Source organism: Rutilus rutilus (assembly GCF_951802725.1).
Source record: "Rutilus rutilus genome assembly, chromosome: 11".
NCBI lineage: Eukaryota > Metazoa > Chordata > Actinopteri > Cypriniformes > Leuciscidae > Rutilus > Rutilus rutilus.
The window spans coordinates 3,679,961-3,697,610 of NC_140216.1; the positions used below are offsets into that span (position 1 = coordinate 3,679,961).

Genomic DNA, 17,650 nt, shown 5'->3' on the forward strand with positions numbered 1-17,650 from the left:
TGGCTGTGTATCTGTTGTTTGGGGCAAGACATATCCAAGTTGTTTGTATATGTATTGTAGCCCAATAATCAATCAAACCTCCTCAGTAGAAAATGCTAAATATATAGTTTGTTTTTTTCTATCAGGCAATTTTAGAAAATCAAATAAAAGGCAATACAATGCAGTCACAGCAGGTCACTGTAAAAAGTTATATGATCAATAAGTTATGACAACATATATATATTTTACATTGCTTTTAACTCATAAAAATAAGTTTATTATAAGTTATTCAAGTTTCAACTCATTTTTTAAAGTCAGTTTAATGTAATTTAAGTTGAAATGACTTAAACATCCAAGTTGATTGTACTTAAAAAAATTTAGGCTGCAACGGTTTTTTTTTTTTTACAGAGATGTATTATATCATCATTAATAGTTATCAGAATTAATATAGTAATGCACAAAATAAGTTGTTTATTATTTAATGTAATAATACTGAGAAATATACAGTTTTGTAATGTGAATAAAGCATCGCCTGTTCAAAATGTGACCACTGACATGTTTACATGTATTATAATCTCAGTATCTTTAAAATACAATGTTAATTATTCATTAATAATAGATGGATTCAATCATCTTTCAGAGTGGCAGTAGATTTAGTCACAAATTTTACTGGTGGGATTAATGTTTTCTTTTTCACTACAAACACAGTTGCAAAAGTCATAGTGTACTAGAAAAGAGGCCCGTTCTCTTATAAACTGCATTCAAGTGAGTGAAACTATTCAAAATCTGACATGTTTATGTACATTATAACACTTTATTTTACAGTATCATTACATGTTACATGTAGTTACTATAGTAATAACTATTAATTATGCATAATTACATGCAACTAACCCTAAAACAAACCCTAACCCTATAGTAAGTACATGTATCTACTTATATTACTCAATATAATATACTTAAATGTATACTTACAGTGTAACAAAGACACCTTATAAATAAAGTGTAACCTATCTCAATACCTTAATAACACAATAATGCATTAATAATAGACCCTTTAAAAATATATATGTATCAAATGGTATAGTTGTATGTGTATTATGGTGTTTTACATGATTTTAGGGATCGTCCTTCTTTTATTATAATCTTTCAGAGTAGCAGCCGGTCAATAGGGTAAGAAATAGATATCACAAATATACTTCCCCAGTTGATTAATCTCTTTTGTATGAAATGTCATGTTTAAATATGCAATATCTAATTAAATACGCACTAACTGCCTTACGTTTAGAACAGAAATCTGAACATTGGATTCAAAATTCTTCTTTTTGTTCTCATTCTTGGTTTTTACAGCCTTAAATGTGTTATAATTGAAATCTACAGATAAAGTATAATAAAATAAACACTTAAATGTGTATTATTTTCCATTACAGTCATGGTTATGAAAGCAAAATAGCCCAAAAATCTAAAAATAACTGACCAGTGCATGAAAAAACACTAGTTTTTCCTCAAGTGTCTTGCCTTAAAAGTAAATTTGGTCACGAATGTGTGGAATTATTAAATGTTTCTTTTCTCTCTATAAACATGGTTGCAAAAACATGCAGTACTAGAAAAGATGCATGTTGCATGTGTCATTCAAAAATAACAGGCATGTCTGAAATGTGAGCACCTTTGTGTAAATGGCAGAAGGACATTGGCTGCGAGCGAACTATTTCAAATGATGTGTAATGAGATAAAACAGGTCTGGTCACTGTCTAAACATCTGCCTCACAGCTTAGCCTCGTGAAAACGAGACCGAGCTCGTATCCTCATCCATCAAAAACAGCGTTTTATTTCACACGAACCCTCTGTGGAGCATTTATAAGTGAACGAGACAAAGAATAATCTAGAAAGAGTTTATTAAGCTGAACAACTGTCCCACCCTTCAGGCGTGTCCCTCACGCACACACTCGCTCGCTCGCTCACACAAACACAGCCTTCCTGAAACAAGTATTGTACATTAACATACATTCATTCTAAGCTTGTGTTCAAATAAACATTTATGGCTAGTCACATTATGCGTCAGGTGCATAAGTACATATCAAAACGTGTTATCCGTGTACATCGACACAATCAGAAACGCACATTCATGCACGCAGAGACGTATGAGGGCCACAACTCCTCTGTCGTGAGTTTTACATGCACAAAAGTCCTACAGCATTCCTCAAATACACATCTACCCAACCTAAAACATTCATCTAACACATTACATTATAGTGTCTTATATCAGAGTATAAACAATCACGCACACACACACACCAGAAAGAGCTGAGCGGGCAGCTCCGGCGTGTGCTCAGAGATTACCTGGGTCAAAGGTCGGCCACCTTGTGAATACACAAACATATACAAAGGCCTGTGTGCTTGTGCACATATGAACACACACGCACGCACACACAGAAGATCTGTTACTCTCTTCAAGTCTGATTTGATAATGCTTGTGTAAGCATCTTCTTGTGGTCCTGTCCATAGGCTTGTTCTCTCTCTGTGACTCTGGCTGGTGTGGCACTATATAGTTTCTCCAATAGAGGGAGACAAAGTTTGAGAGACACACACGTTGAAGTTGGTAGAACATTTCCCACAATGCAGAGGACTTCATCTCTCAGAGATAAGCAGTTGTTTTCCTCTGAAAGGTGGGGCTTTCTTCTGGTTTCTAACCAGTCCTAGATATAAATATATATATATATAAATATAAAAAAACATACATTTACAAAGTGAAGTTTCTAAACCAATAGGCTGTGGCTGCGTCCGAAATCACATACCCTCATGAGGAGATGCTTAATTACTCTGCGACCACTAAAACTGCACGTTCTATATAGTATTAATGTCATTTGGATGCACTACGTTCGCCACGTTGTCATTATCATGTGATCTGCCAGCATCACTGCCATTCACAAATCCTCTCCCGTGGCCTCATGGGATAGTAAAGTGTCCATCGTATGCACACTTCAGAATCTCACCGGGAGTAGTAGGTCATCCGGGTACTTTTTGACGAGTACTGTGAATTCGGACATACTTCTTTTGTCACTTACAGGTTTTCGCCTACTATATAGTAGGGAAGTATGTGATTTTGGACGCAGCCATAGTGTTTTCAATGGCATCCACTGTAATAATCCGGGTACTTTTTGACGACTCTTTTAATACTACTGTGAATCCGGACATCCTTCTTTTGTCACATATGGTTTTCTGCCTACTATATAGTATTATATAGTACTATTACACTATTTTTATAGTACATAGTACGTATACTGTGCAAAGTATGCACATTTTCACCACTGAATGACCATATATGACAAAAAAAAAGGTCCTTCTTGAAAAAAAAAAAAAGTAACATTAAAATGCAAAATAACAATAAATAACAATTGAAAAGTAAATTGATAAATTCATTAATTGATCATTTAAAATATTTATTATAAAATATATTTCTAAAAATTATAAAATATATAACTGGACACCACCTGGACAAACAATTTGATGTAACAACAACGTGGCACACTACTTTTTGAAATGCTCATCGTTCTATTATGCGACGCCTGCGTCTGAAATCGCATACTCTCTTGAGTTGGTACTTATTTTGAATAATTACTTGCTAAAAAAAGTATGTTCTGTATATTATGAATATGGGAAGTATGAATGAAATCCGTACTTTGTCATTGTCATGTGACCTACGGCGTCGGTTGCGTTGCTTCACTGCCATTCACAAATCCTCTCCCGTGGCCTTATGGGATAGTAAAGTGTCCATCGTATGCACACTTCAGAATCTCACCGGGAGTAGTAGGTCATCCGGGTACTTTTTGACGAGTCTTTTATGAGTACTGTGAATTCAGACATTTTTCGCCTACTATATAGTAGAGAAGTATGTAATTTCGGATGCGGCCATCTTGTTGCAACATTTTATCTTGTTGCATGTGGGTTTTTTATTTGTGCACTTGTTATTCAGTGTAGAAAAATGTAATAAATACAATTAAACATAGTCCCATCAAAAAAAAAAAAAAAAAAGTATGTATAGAGACTACATTTTGAATTTTTAGTAAAGAATGAGTACTTACGTATAGAGAGGCTGCAGCTGTAAGTGAGAGCTCTTTTGTGGAGGCTGGTAACTATAAGAGTCCAATCCACCAATGAAATCAACTGCAACAGAGACAGTCATCCAAACTTAAACACTTCAAAATCATTGGAATTCAGTTTCTGACAGCAGATTTCCCAATACAGAACACTTACAGCTGTCCTCATCATCCAGGAAGACTCGACTGACATAGCAGGCATAAACGAATCCAAAGAGCTGAAACACAGAACCCCCAAAAATATGAGAACAGGCCATTCATTCATATGCGTGTACTTTTATACACATGTAAAGAAAGGAGATCAAACGGAAGCACTCACTGCAAGAAACACTTGCAAGGCTGAGCTGACCACCTCTATGTACTGGTAATCCAGTAGGCAGCCACTGACAGTGATCACATGATGATCCTGAGGAGCCAATGGTGAGTCAGGCACTGGAGTAACTAAGCAACCAGGCCCGTTCTCCATCCACCAGGAACGATGAAGCGATGTGTTAAATGTCATTAGAAAATCCTTGTCCTGGAGAAGAACACAAACAGAACAAAAAAACTCAACTCTGACTCTGTTTACAAGTTTTATTTCAGTTTTATTAACATTTTAAATAACATTTTTAGTTTTCATGGTAATTTTAGTTTCAATTTTAGTCATTTTGTTACGTCCTTTTCCATTTTATTCGTTTTTAATTTTCAGTTAATAACTTTATATTTAACTTGTACAAACTTATTTCAGTTTATTGCCAAGGAAACATTTAGAAGTCTTTCTATTAATATTTTTTATTTTAAGTATTATTATAAATAAAAAATGTTTTTAATATTCAGTTTCAGTTAATGATAATAATCCTGTTCCAAAGAAAAAATGTTTGTCTTCATAATCTATTAACTCTTTCCCCGCCAGCATTTTTTATAATTTTCACAAAACTTACATAGCCCCCAGAATATTTTGTTGCATGAATATCTGAGCATGCGATATATCAAAAGAAAGAGCAGAGCCTCTGCTTTTACACAAAACAAATTCATTCTAGCTTTTTTCAATGATCTTTTTTTTTATCAACACTTGAATGTGGGTGTTTAATATAAAAAGCAATATTTTGAACAAAAAGCTGAGAAAATCATATTTTTATTCTAAGACTACAACATTTTTATTGCCTGTGTTTTGATCCGGAGATTCTCATATTTTTCAGATCCTATCGCATAGCAGTGAAAACACGGAAAGCAGGAAAATTCCGTCAATGGCGAGGAAAGAGTTCAAATGTCCCCAAGCCCTATTTTCCTATTAGATCACATATCCCAATAAACTCTTTTACGGGACGCCCACTTTTCATAATCAAAACAATTCCCAATTAATAACATTAAATAAAATGCTCTTAGTTTCACTTGAAAATACAGAAGAAGAAAAAAAGCCATTTCATGTTGACTTTAAGAAAGCATAACCATGCATGATATCAAACGTTTAATCAAGACTCTTTGGTGTATTTACACAATGACTTGTGGACCAATGAAGTAAATCCACCTGTAAATCGACCACCTACCTGTGACAGGTAGCCAACTTCCAGGTAAAAACAGATGATGAAAGAGTTCCAGCCAACCCAGAGCACAAGCCATACAGCATACTGAAAATGCACACACACACACACACACACAAATATATTAATGAACACATATGAGAAATGTAGTGTTCAAAAAGACACCATTTTCGTTTGTGAATTCTGACATCTGACATTTGTTTGTCTCACCATGATTATGCTTATGCCTACCAGTATTAGATATCTGGAGCGGATTTGCACCGTTCCAAATACTCCCAAAATGACGGCCACAATGTGGAGGAAATTGGCCAGGATGGGAGCCCACTGATATCCCAAAAAGTCAAACACCTGCCTCTGTAATGCAGCGACCTGTGAACAAACCAAGAACAGATTACATGCACAATCACTCAACTTTTATGCATTGCATACGTGTGCACAAAAAGCTTGAACCAATACAGATAATGTCACGTATAGCTGTCGAACCTTGTCCCACATCATTGCAGATTTCAAAATGAGCTATCCTGGGTTTATTTAGGCAAATATGACACTGGCAAAACAAGCTTGTGCTGCAGACTCCCAAGTTACATTGGCAGGAAAATGGTACACAAAATCTGGTATCGCTGGCGACTGTTCTTGGCAGAGATCGACGTGCGCAGCATTCATCCAAGAAACGGCCCAGTGCACATTAACCACGGAAAATTCTTCAAAGAAGGATCATCAGCCACGGGAATCTGCGCCAATAAACTCAGACGATTCTCGTACACTGGAACGTCCATCATTGACAAAGTACTGCATGTCCTCTGCCGCTTCGCATATGCGTTTATTAAATATTTTGGTTGATTTGATGATGGAGTGAGTCTGGTGGTGGGTTAGTTTAGCCAAACTCCCAAGCTGTGTCTGGTCCATGTTTGCTGTGCACTTTAATTAGTTCAGCCCTAATAACTCTAATAACAATTAGGATACTCAGATTTTTATAAAGAATATTCAGCGAGAAAAGCCTAAAAAACCTAACTATCCAAGAGTTAGTTCACCTAAAAATGTAAATTATCCCATAATTGACTCACCCTCAAACCATCCTAGTTGTATATGACTTTCTACTTTCAGCCAAACACAATCAGAGTTATATATAAAAATATATCCTGGCTCTTCCAAGCTTTATAATAGGAGTGAATGGTACCTTAGATTTTGAAACCCAAAAAAGTGCATCCATCCATCATAACAGTAATCCATACGGCTCCAGGGGTTAAAGGGATACTCCACTTTTTTTGGAAATAGGCTCATTTTACAACTCCCCCAGAGTTTTACCGTTTTCGAATCCATTCAGCCGAACTCCGGGTCTGGCGGTACCACTTTTAGCATAGCTTAGCATAGATCATTGAATCGGACAAGACCATTAGCATCTCTCTAAAAAAAAAAAAGACCAAAGAGTTTCGATATTTTTTCTATTTAAAACTTGACTCTTCTGTAGTTACATCGTGTACTAAGACCGACGGAAAATGTAAAGCTGCGATTTTCTAGGCTGATATGGCTAGGAACTATACTCTCATTCCTGCGTAATAATCAAGAAACTTTGCTGCCGTACCATGAGTCCAGCAGGCGTAATGATATGACGCAGCGCCTGAAAATAGGTCTAATAGGTTAGACAAACTTAGTCCCGGTCACGTTGGAAGTTATCGAGCTGGGGACTATTTTCAGGCGCTGCGTCATATCATTACGCCTGCTGGACTCATGGTACGGCAGCAAAGTTTCTTGATTATTACGCAGGAATGAGAGTATAGTTCCTAGCCATATCAGCCTAGAAAATCGCAGCTTTACATTTTCCGTCGGTCTTAGTACACGATGTAACTACAGAAGATTCAAGTTTTAAATAGAAAAAATATCGAAACTCTTTGGTCTTTTTTTTTTTAGAGAGATGCTAATGGTCTTGTCCGATTCAATGATCTATGCTAAGCTATGCTAAAAGTGGTACCGCCAGACCCGGAGTTCGGCTGAATGGATTCGAAAACGGTAAAACTCAACTGTTTAACTCTGGGGGAGTTGTAAAATGAGCCTATTTCCAAAAAAAGTGGAGTATCCCTTTAACCCCTGGAGCCGTATGGATTACTGTTATGATGGATGGATGCACCAAAAAGTGGAGTATCCCTTTAATAAAAGCAATGCGTTCTTGTGAGAAAAATATCCATATTTATAACTTCATAAACTATAATCACTGGCTTCCGTACGCGAGTCGAGTTCTGGCGGAAGATTGACCTCTGACCCGAAGCGCAGAGGATTGATCAAAACAAAACACCCGTCATGAATTAGAAGTCTAAAAGGATCATTTTTAAAGAGAAATGTGGGAGGAGCTTGAGTTTTTTGCCCTATTTATTTGAAACGTCTACTCTCACCTAAGCTAACGCTACTCCTACATCCTAAGTAAGGTCAAAGGTCACTCTTCCGCGAGAACTAGACTAACGTACGGCAGTTAACGGAAGTCAGTGATTATGGTGTTTAAAGTTATAAATATGGATATTTTTCTCACAAAAATGCATTGCTTTGCTTCAGAAGGCCTTTATTAACCCCAGGCTAGTGTGGAGCACTTTCATGATGGATGGATGCGCTTTTTTGGGCTTCAAAATCTCGTCCTCCATTCACTGCAATTATAAACTTTGGAAGAGCCAGGATATTTTTTAAGATTACTCCGATTGCTGAAAGAAGAATGTCATATACACCTAGGACAGCTTGAGGGTACGTAAATTATGGGATAATTTTCCTTTTTGGGTGAACTAACTCTTTTAACAATGAATCAGCAGTACAGGTTGCAGTGGACCATTAAACCCACTAAAACCAATGGTAAATAAAAAATAGTCTCCACACACATAGGAGCAATCCCAAAGCTCTGTGCTGCGGCTGTTTCCATGGAAACTGCCAGGAGCCCCGGCCCACAGCCCTATGAGAGAAGAGCCCTTTCCTCAGGAGACCCTCATCTGTGTTACACAAACAAATCATGCATATGCATACATATCTGGGGCATGAAGTTTGAAGCAAGGGCAAGAAGTATAAAAGCGAAGTTTTAACAGGTGACTCGACTGTAAAGGGAACCAGGGCATCTTGTCCCTTGACTTCACCTCTTCCAAATCACAACCTGAGGCCAGTGGACACCCTGCGCTCTCTCTCTCTCTCTCTCTCTCTCACACACACACACACACTATCTTTTCAGGTAAGACTAGACATGAATTGATGATCAACAACACAGTCTTACCAGCTGCAGGCAGCAGATGACCACCAGCGTGCATCTCCCGTCGCACGGACCCATGCTCTCGCGCTTGAGGCACGGCTTGGGCCCCGCGAGGCGTCGGGAGAAAGCGGAGTCCCCGGTGAGGTCCAGCGCGCTTCAGGGTTTTGCTTCACGATCACCGTTCAAAACATCAAGAAGTCCACCGGGCCGCGTGCATGCTTCGGTGGGTCGATGCTTTCTGGTGTCTGCCGGTCATACCGGACCTCCTCCGCGGAATTGTCCTGACCGAAGCGTCCTACAGGATCCCAATCTTAGCGGATCTGCCACACCTTCATTCCGCACCGGGTACCAGGCGCAGACAGCCCCAAAATAGCACAAAGAACAGAGGAAGAGTCAGTGAGCGCGTTTAACTGGCAGAAATGAGCATCATATGATAAGCATCAGACGGAGCGCGAGCGGGGGGGTGTAAGGGCGCGAGGTAAGAAAATAACGCAAATGAAATCCGGAGCGAGCACAAAGCGAGCCTTTGTGACTTACCGTGAGGTCCGGTATTCGTTTTTTTCCGAGCCGATGTACCGTCGGGGGTCTCAGACTGGCGCTCTAGTTTAAGAGACCATCCTCCTGCTCCGGCTCTTTGTCAACATGGGCACCGGGAGGAGGGTGAGGGTTTGTGGGTGGAAATCAGACACCCTCGTGCGAGTCTGACTGCAACCCGCTCGCGCAACCGCACAGAGACGCTCGCCGCGCGCTTGGCACGACATGAGGCGTTCACTGAGGCTGAGCACAAAGGAAACCATCATGCGGATGCGGACGCTCTGATTACAAAGTGGAAACATTTCTATATTTAAACTAATTTTATGTCAAAGTATGCAAGGTGTACACATGCGCTATATACACTACAGTTTTAGTACACACAGACTTACAGTAATATATATAAAATACAGTACATATACATACACACGTGACACACATATATAAACAACACACACACATACATATGTACACAAAGAAATCACAATTTTCAGTTTCTCTTCAAACAACAAGGGAGTGTTTTGATTGATGATCTTCTGTTTTCTTCTGTATTGTTGATCATATTTGATGTGATATGCTCAATGTACGTGCACTGTTTATGTATAAATATGAATTAAAGTCTAAATTAAATAAATTCATCATATGAAGCAATTGTTTCTTTTCAGAAGACTTGGATTAATCTGTGATTAAACTAAAATATATATATATTATATTATATACACACACATACATACCATACTTCATAGACAAAGACAGTGCACATTCAAATTTTGGAAACAAGTTTATTAAAAGCATAAAAAAAGTCAACGTTTTTCCATCACATTTTCCCCCCAACTGGTCATCACAATTTCCCAACCAAAATACAAATGGCAAAATTCCAAATAATATCTCCATCTGCCCATCCTCTTCACATTCTCACATTCAGCCACACACACAAACAGCATTCACACACACAAACACAGTTACTGAATCTCTCCGATGTAGAGGCGCTTATCACTGGATCCAGACAGAACTGTGGAAGACATAAAATAATGGAGTTACACATGGAGCAGAAAAGGGAAGAATGTGCTCGCTTTATCATTCCAGTTATATATTCTATTACTAGAAAAAAAAACAATTTTTTTTACCAATGGGTTCTTCTGGATGGAAAGCCACCTCATTGACAGACCCAGCATGACCAGGCAGCTTATAAAGGATCCTACGAGTCGTTGTGTCCCAAACATACACAAACCTACAACACCAACACACCAGATTATTAACCTCACACATAATCATACTGCACAAACACTGCATAAAGCACACAAACACACCCTTACCTGTCAGCAGAACCGGCTGCAATCTTCCCCCCATCAGGAGACCAACAGCATCTGAGAAGATTCTAAGACACACAAAAACTTCGATTACAAAACACTTTTTATGAACTTCCAGTTCAGCCTCAGTGATGTTTATTGGAAGAATTCATCAATAATTCACCCCTGATCAAGGGTGTTCACACTTGTAGTTCGGTTCACTTGGTTTGGACCAAAGAAAAAAACACATTTAGTCATGGTCCGCTTAGTGCTCACACTGGCATTTTAACACTGAAGCTAAAGATACTGAACCAAAAGGCATAAGGATATGTTCACAACCTGATTTTATCATGTATATTTCACGATGGAACAATATAATAGGGCTGGACCCGAATATTCGTTCGGTGGGTTGGTATTCGATTTGAAAATTTGACATTCGAATATTAGTTTTTCTTTGCACACCTGACATCCCCCTCGCAACAGTTCTCATTCGCGCTTGAATATATTCAACAATATAAAATATGACGAATTACAATACTCTTTTTTACAATTATCTTATATAGCCTAACCATTTTTAATAGGATGGACAGTTGAAGGAACCCAACCTCGTTATACTTAAATATATTTGCTTCTTCTTGGCCTACTAAAGTGTTCCTGCAACGGGAGTGTTCTCTGGCTAGAGCGCAGAACAGCGGAGTGTGTGTGGACAGAAGCGCATGAGAACAGCGGAGTGTGTGTGGACAGAAGCGCATGCCTGAGCTTGTGTTTTGGGTTAAGCTGCGTTGCTTTGACATTGTGGAAAATAGAATAATAGAAACAAAATGTATTAAGCTTTTTACCCATTATTATCAATCTAAATTAATCTCGTTTTTAATTTAACTTAATTTTGTTTTTCTTTATTTAAGTTTCGTTTTTTTCTTTACTTAAATTTCGCTTTTCTTTATTTAAATTTAATTTTTTCTTTATTTCAATTTCATTTTTCTTTATTTCAATTTCGTTTTTCTTTATTTAAATCTACCCTTTACTGTGTCAGTAATTTGTTAGTCAGAAAAATATAAGACTACCTTATTAAAAGTATTGCTTAAGTTAACAGACCTGTGTGTGTGTGTGTTACGTGCGAGTGTATTTACTTTGTGTTGTTCATGGGGAAGATGTGTTTAATATCACTAGTGCAGTGTCTGTTCTCAGAGCATATAAGCCCTGCCCGTACGTGTGAGGCGCGCCGCTTCCCGCTCGCGTTGTTCTGTAGTTTATTAAAAGTTTATTCATTCTGAACATGTCGCGTCTGGCGTGTCTATCTATATTGCACCAAATGCGACACTGCACTCCCTTGTGAAGTCGATTGGATGAACGGTTCTGGAAATAATCAAAATGCGAACGGACAGACAGACACATAGAGATTCCTGCCTTTATTAGAGAGAAGAATATGTTCAGCACCCTCTCTCCGAAGCTTCGAATATTCGATGTTCATTACTACCGAAGCTCAAAAAAATGGTATTCGGACCAGCCCTACAATATAAATGGGATAAATGCGCTCGTTGTATGTGCGTAGCTACATATGATGGTATTTTGACCAGCTGAGAACTTGTGAAGAGCTTATAAAATGTGTAAAGAAGTCAAAACAGCGTCAGGAATCCCTCCGTCACACAAACCAACCAAGATCTGCTACGACGAGACTCGTTTCTGATCCCTGTACCGAACTGTGATGGGCAACATCACGACTATGGCGAGAAAAAACAGGTATGCTTGAGCCTTTTTAGGGTCGCATCTTGTGACATCATGTACCGTTTTTGGTTCATTTGCATGTCTTTGGTCCGTGTTGCGTTCATTTTCATTTGAACCGCACCAAAGTTTGTTTGGAAGCACATCTTTCAGCGTCTCCGTCCACTTGTTTGGTGTCACCAGGGTCAGACAGTGTCACACTTATTCAAATGAACCGCACTAACAGAGCAAATCACACCAGTTCATTTGAATCTAACCAAACCTGACACGTGTGAACACACCCTTAAAGTCTAGCTTAAAAAAAAAAAAATGTACAGCAGCAATCACCGTGGAAATCACATACTCTATATATGAACAACATAAGAACTATAAAATAAGGTAATCTTTTTTTTTTTTTTTTGCAAATATATACAAAGAGAATTGGGCTTACCTTCTCAAAGTTATGGACGTTTCCCTGAAAGATCTTCACACACCTCTCCTTTGGTGCAAATGGACGGATATCCCAGACACGCACTGTTTCAAACACAGAAAACATCAGCAGATGTAGGCAAACAGTCATAAACTCATTAATAACAGGTACACATATACCACCACTCAAAAGTTTAGGGTCACTATGTTTGTACAAGCGCACACACACACACACATTTAAGCTTACCGCTGTTATCCATGGAGTTAGACAGCAGGTATGATCCATCTGCGCTGAGACTCAGACCGGTCACAGAGTCTCCATGACCCTGCATACTGTAAATCAGTTTGTTTTGTCTGAGATCCCACACCTGCAGCAATAGACACACACACACAGACAAGAATAAACAAACATTCAGAAGCACTGAGGCAAAAAAGCCCAGAAGAGTCTTTGTTGCGCACAGACCTTTATGTCGTTGTCGATGCCTCCTGAGATGATCTGGTCACTGGTGTCATTGAATGTCACACTGAGAACCTGATACGTGTTCTGGAACGTGTGAACAGAGGCCTTCTTCCTGATGTCCCACAGCTACAATAACACATGAACAAAGAGGAACCAAGGACACTTTTAGACCATCTGAACACTCATGAGCAACAACCTAAAGGCTCACTGTAACAACTATCATAATGCAGACGGCAAACTTTATTTGATTGATTAGCAGGGGTGAAACGATACCCTCATGTCATGATACTGAACTCATGATACAATATTATTGCGATACTCCAAGACATCTGATAAAAGGTTAACACATTTTTTTACTGTTGATTCAAATCTAAATTTGAAATTACACTGAGGTGTAAATTAATTGGCTTTGACTTGGTGCTGATGACCCAAAGCACAGGACAATAATGACACCAGGATAAAAATATTCATGATTCTGAAGCTGAAAATACAGAATTATTTTAGACGAATATGCTTGCAGTGTCACTGACTAGATATATTTAAAATAAAGTAAGCCACTTTTTAAGTAACATAAGGCAACATAAGATATTTGGCATTATCAGGACCCACAAATATTCTCCCTTTGCATTATATTCAACATTAAATATAGTAGTTTGATGTAGTATTGACACTAAAACTCTGAAAACTTGAATTCTTTTCTCATATTTTGGGTGAACTATTCACAATACAGTTTGTCACTATCCACGATCGTTGCATTTTTATATTATGATATATTGAGACACGATATATTGTTACACTCCTATTGATTAGCTATTTGCCTTTTTATACTAGAGAGACTATGATAGTGGAGATTTTGACTTAAAGAGAGATTGGGTTTGGGACACGAACCAGGCCATATTCAAACTAGGCCATTTTGACTATATCCTGAGCCAGATTGAAAACGCATTTGAGTTTTTTGTTTAAGATTCAAAAGGTCGAGACATGTCAAAGACTTCTCGTGGGTTTCCAGTCTAGACTCGGGGGTTGACTGGTGTCATGTTTACCTTTACAGTTCCATCATCACTGCCTGTACAGGCCAGCTGTGGGCCGCGCCGCGCCGGAAAGCATGAGTTCACGAAGGATGTGTGACCTTTCAGACGCTTCACACGCTCCCCAGTCTCACTGTCCCACACGCATACGGTCTTGTCTGTACTGGCTGAGAACAGCAGACTGGAAGACACAAGCACACACACTGAGGATGTGATATATACCGTATGCATTATTCTTTCATAAACGCAAGTGTACATTCTCAAGAATAAAGGTTCTTTGGTTCCATAAAGAACCTTTAACATCCATGGAATTGCAAAAAAGGTTCTTTATAGTGGAAAAAGGTTCTTTAGCTTTTTACTAAGAAAAAAAAAAAGGTTCTTTTAAAGCAGTGTTTCTCAAACTCGGTCCTGGAGGGCCGCTGTCCTGCACAGTTTAGCTCCAACACTGATCAAACACACCTGAGCAAGCTAATCAGCGTCTTCAGGATCACTAGAAACTCACAGCTAAGTGTGTTTGATCAGGGTTGGAGCTAAACTGTGCAGGACAGCGGCCCTCCAGGACCGAGTTTGAGAAACCCTGTTTTAAAGGGTTAGTTCACCAAAAAAATGAAAATTCTGTCAGTAATTACTCTCCCTCATGTTGTTCCAACCCCGTAAGCCTTTCGTTCATCTTCAGAACACAAAGTAAGATATTTTTGATTAAACCTGAGAGCTGTCTCACTCCTCCATAGGCTTCTCTGTAAATGAAACTTGTCGGCCCAGAAAGTTAATAAAGACAATGTTTAAAATAGTCCAAGTGACTACAGTGGCTCAACCATAAGTGTATCAAGCGACGAGAGTACTTTTTGTGTGCAAAAACAAGCCAGTATCACACGCATCACACACTGACCAGCGTCGGCCAATAGCGAGCCTACGTTCTGACGTACAACCCAGAAGCGCTGCGCTGTTACACTACGTGAACTCACTCACAGAAACACAGAAGAAAATGAAGAGTTGAATAAAGTCGTTATTTTGGCGCACAAAAAGTATTCTCGTCGCTTGATAAACTTAAGATTGAGCCACTGTAGTCACTTGGACTATTTTAAACATTGTCTTTCTTTACTAACTTTCTGGGCCGACAAGTTTCATTTACAGAAAAGCCTATGGAGGAGTGAGACAGCTCTCAGATTTAATAAAAAATATCTTCATTTGTGTTCTGAAGATGAACGAAGGTCTTACGGGGCTGGAACAACATGAGTGATTACTGACAGAATTTTCATTTTTGGGTGAACTAACCCTTAAAGTTCCACCAAAAATGGTTCTTCTATGGCATTATACCCTTATTTTTGAGAGTGTAAATGCTACAGGAAGCTTTTTTTTTGTCCCACAAACGCACCTGCCGTCCGTATTATAATGAAGCTCCATCACAGCTCCAGTGTGGCCTTTAAGCGTGGCATAATTCTCACATTCTCCATAGACGTTCCACATCACTACAAGAACATAACAATCAGACATAATCAACAAAACCAAATCAATATAATAATAATATAAAATAGTAAAAGTCATGCGACTCACAGATGAGGCGGTCATATCCAGAAGAGGCTAGTGTGGCTCCATTGGGGTGAAACTTGCAGCAGTAAACTTCACCTTCGTGACCCGAGAGCAGCATTATGGGAGCCTGCAGACTGGAGCTGCGGGGGGGACCCTGACATTAACACAAACAGATGAGTGTTTATGCAGGTGCTGTTAGAAATACTCAAGGATGATGAAGCCCCCCTATCATTCGACTGCAGATGAAATCGATTTTGAACTAGCCTTTTAGGTGACGCAAATCCTTCTCGTTCGCTTACATGCACTAATGTTTTCGTGTACTGTAGTCTCTACCTTTTGAAGCGCGTGAATGTTCTTTATTAATGTTGTCATTGGTGAGGGAAGTATGTATCTATTATGGTAGATTTGTATACACACAGACTGCAATAAAGGATAACAAGCAGTGTTGGGTAAGTTACTCTGAAAAAGTAATTACATCTTTAACATTTAGATTAATGTACTAATTACTCTCTCTAAAAAGGATTGGATTACTTATTACTTTCCAAATCCCATATATATCAACCTTGACAAGGATAAGCATGACACTGCACTTTTGATTCTTTCAAGTAAATAATAATATAAAATTGCATAAATTATTCTTGAACTGACCCAAGTAAGTAAAGGGAGACGGTTACATTTAAAATATATATTTTAACATTAAATTTTGATGTTAAATCCACTGTTTTATATAGAATTGTTCTATAGTCTATACAGTATTTTATGCAATTACATCAGAAGTAAACTGTAATTAAATTACAAAAAAAATAAGAGTAATCTCTTACTTTGCTGTTCAAAGGGAAAATTAATTAAATTAGAGTGATTAATTACAACACTGATAAAAAAGACTGGTTTCAGTTGTGAACGATTGACTCGCTCATACTACTTGTCATCACTTATTGTCGTAACAATATTATGATGTGACATATGAGTGTATCAATTAAAGTATTCAGTGTTCAAGACCTCTTCCACGTTTTAGCTTCACTGAATACTATAAAGAGATGAAAGTGCCTTCATTTAATTAGTGTACTTGTATTTTTAACCAAATGTCACATTCATAAATGCAAGATTAGTAGACCTAATAAAAAAACAAAACAAAAAACTTTAAAGGTTTTGTTGACTGAAGTTTGGCTGTACATAGACAGCATTAGAGACTCTTTGTTTAAGAAAGTTAATAAAGACTTTAAACGTTTGTGAGCTTTACAAAGTATTATTTGTTATTTATATACACGCTTATATTATTATTACAACAACCCCTGGTGCTTTTTCTTTCTTTCTTTCTGTAGTTGCTTTCTTTCTGTTTGCATAATTGTTCGATATTTCCACTGACTGGAATGAAAGTGAATGTATAATGTCAATTAAACAACGTAACCGTTGCATTGCCGTAACAAAGTAACCTCCAGAATGATTCACTGAACAAATCCACTTGGTGAACTGATTCAAAAGATTCGAATCAGTGAATCAAAGCCCCACTACTGCAGCATAGGCAGCGTATATACATCTATAAGCAAAAGCTAGTTTATTAACTCTAAATCAGCTCTCGGTTTTACCATAGCCGAGAGTTGTTGGGACTGCGCTGCAGACACCAGTTCAGTCCGGGGTCTCTTCACACCGACGGGAACGACCGCCATCTCGAGACCGCGCTTCTTCGGTTCGATCATTGTTGTGATAAATAAACGAAACAATAAATGAAAAGGTTTCAAAACTGCGAACTTCTTTCAAATGAATGAGTATTCCGAGCTTCCCACCACCATCGAGCAACACACGCTCGCCCAAGTAAAACACATCCGGTATCACGAAGCCTTCTGATTGGCTGACTCACGCACATCGCGG

The 17,650-nt window shown here is 38.4% G+C and overlaps 2 protein-coding genes across 3 annotated transcripts; both read right to left on the bottom strand.

Annotated features, from left to right (window-relative positions):
- Positions 1–1,858: 1,858 nt before the first annotated feature.
- On the bottom strand, positions 1,859–9,579 carry nkain1 (sodium/potassium transporting ATPase interacting 1; the record flags this gene model as incomplete). 2 transcript variants are annotated; one of them, XM_084424003.1, is made up of 8 exons in its annotated part: positions 9,351–9,579; positions 8,838–9,142; positions 5,828–5,965; positions 5,603–5,683; positions 4,396–4,593; positions 4,234–4,294; positions 4,062–4,143; positions 1,859–2,675 (listed from the first exon to the last, which is right to left on the bottom strand). In XM_084424003.1, exons 2-8 carry the CDS (start codon positions 8,889–8,891, stop codon positions 2,666–2,668), a joined length of 624 nt encoding a protein of 207 aa, XP_084280129.1. In that variant the 5' UTR covers positions 8,892–9,142; positions 9,351–9,579. The 2 variants fall into 2 exon arrangements, with proteins under 2 accessions (XP_084280129.1, XP_084280130.1); XM_084424004.1 differs by lacking the exons at positions 1,859–2,675; positions 9,351–9,579 and having other exon boundaries at positions 4,058–4,143; positions 8,838–9,096.
- Positions 9,580–10,112: 533 nt separating this feature from the next.
- snrnp40 (small nuclear ribonucleoprotein 40 (U5)) lies at positions 10,113–17,643 on the bottom strand. The gene is made up of 10 exons (XM_084424000.1): positions 17,368–17,643; positions 15,806–15,935; positions 15,627–15,720; positions 14,267–14,432; positions 13,227–13,349; positions 13,011–13,131; positions 12,786–12,868; positions 10,661–10,722; positions 10,472–10,575; positions 10,113–10,356 (listed from the first exon to the last, which is right to left on the bottom strand). The coding sequence occupies exons 1-10, from the start codon at positions 17,476–17,478 to the stop codon at positions 10,307–10,309; spliced, it is 1,044 nt and encodes a 347-aa protein (XP_084280126.1). The 5' UTR covers positions 17,479–17,643; the 3' UTR covers positions 10,113–10,306.
- Positions 17,644–17,650: the final 7 nt, after the last annotated feature.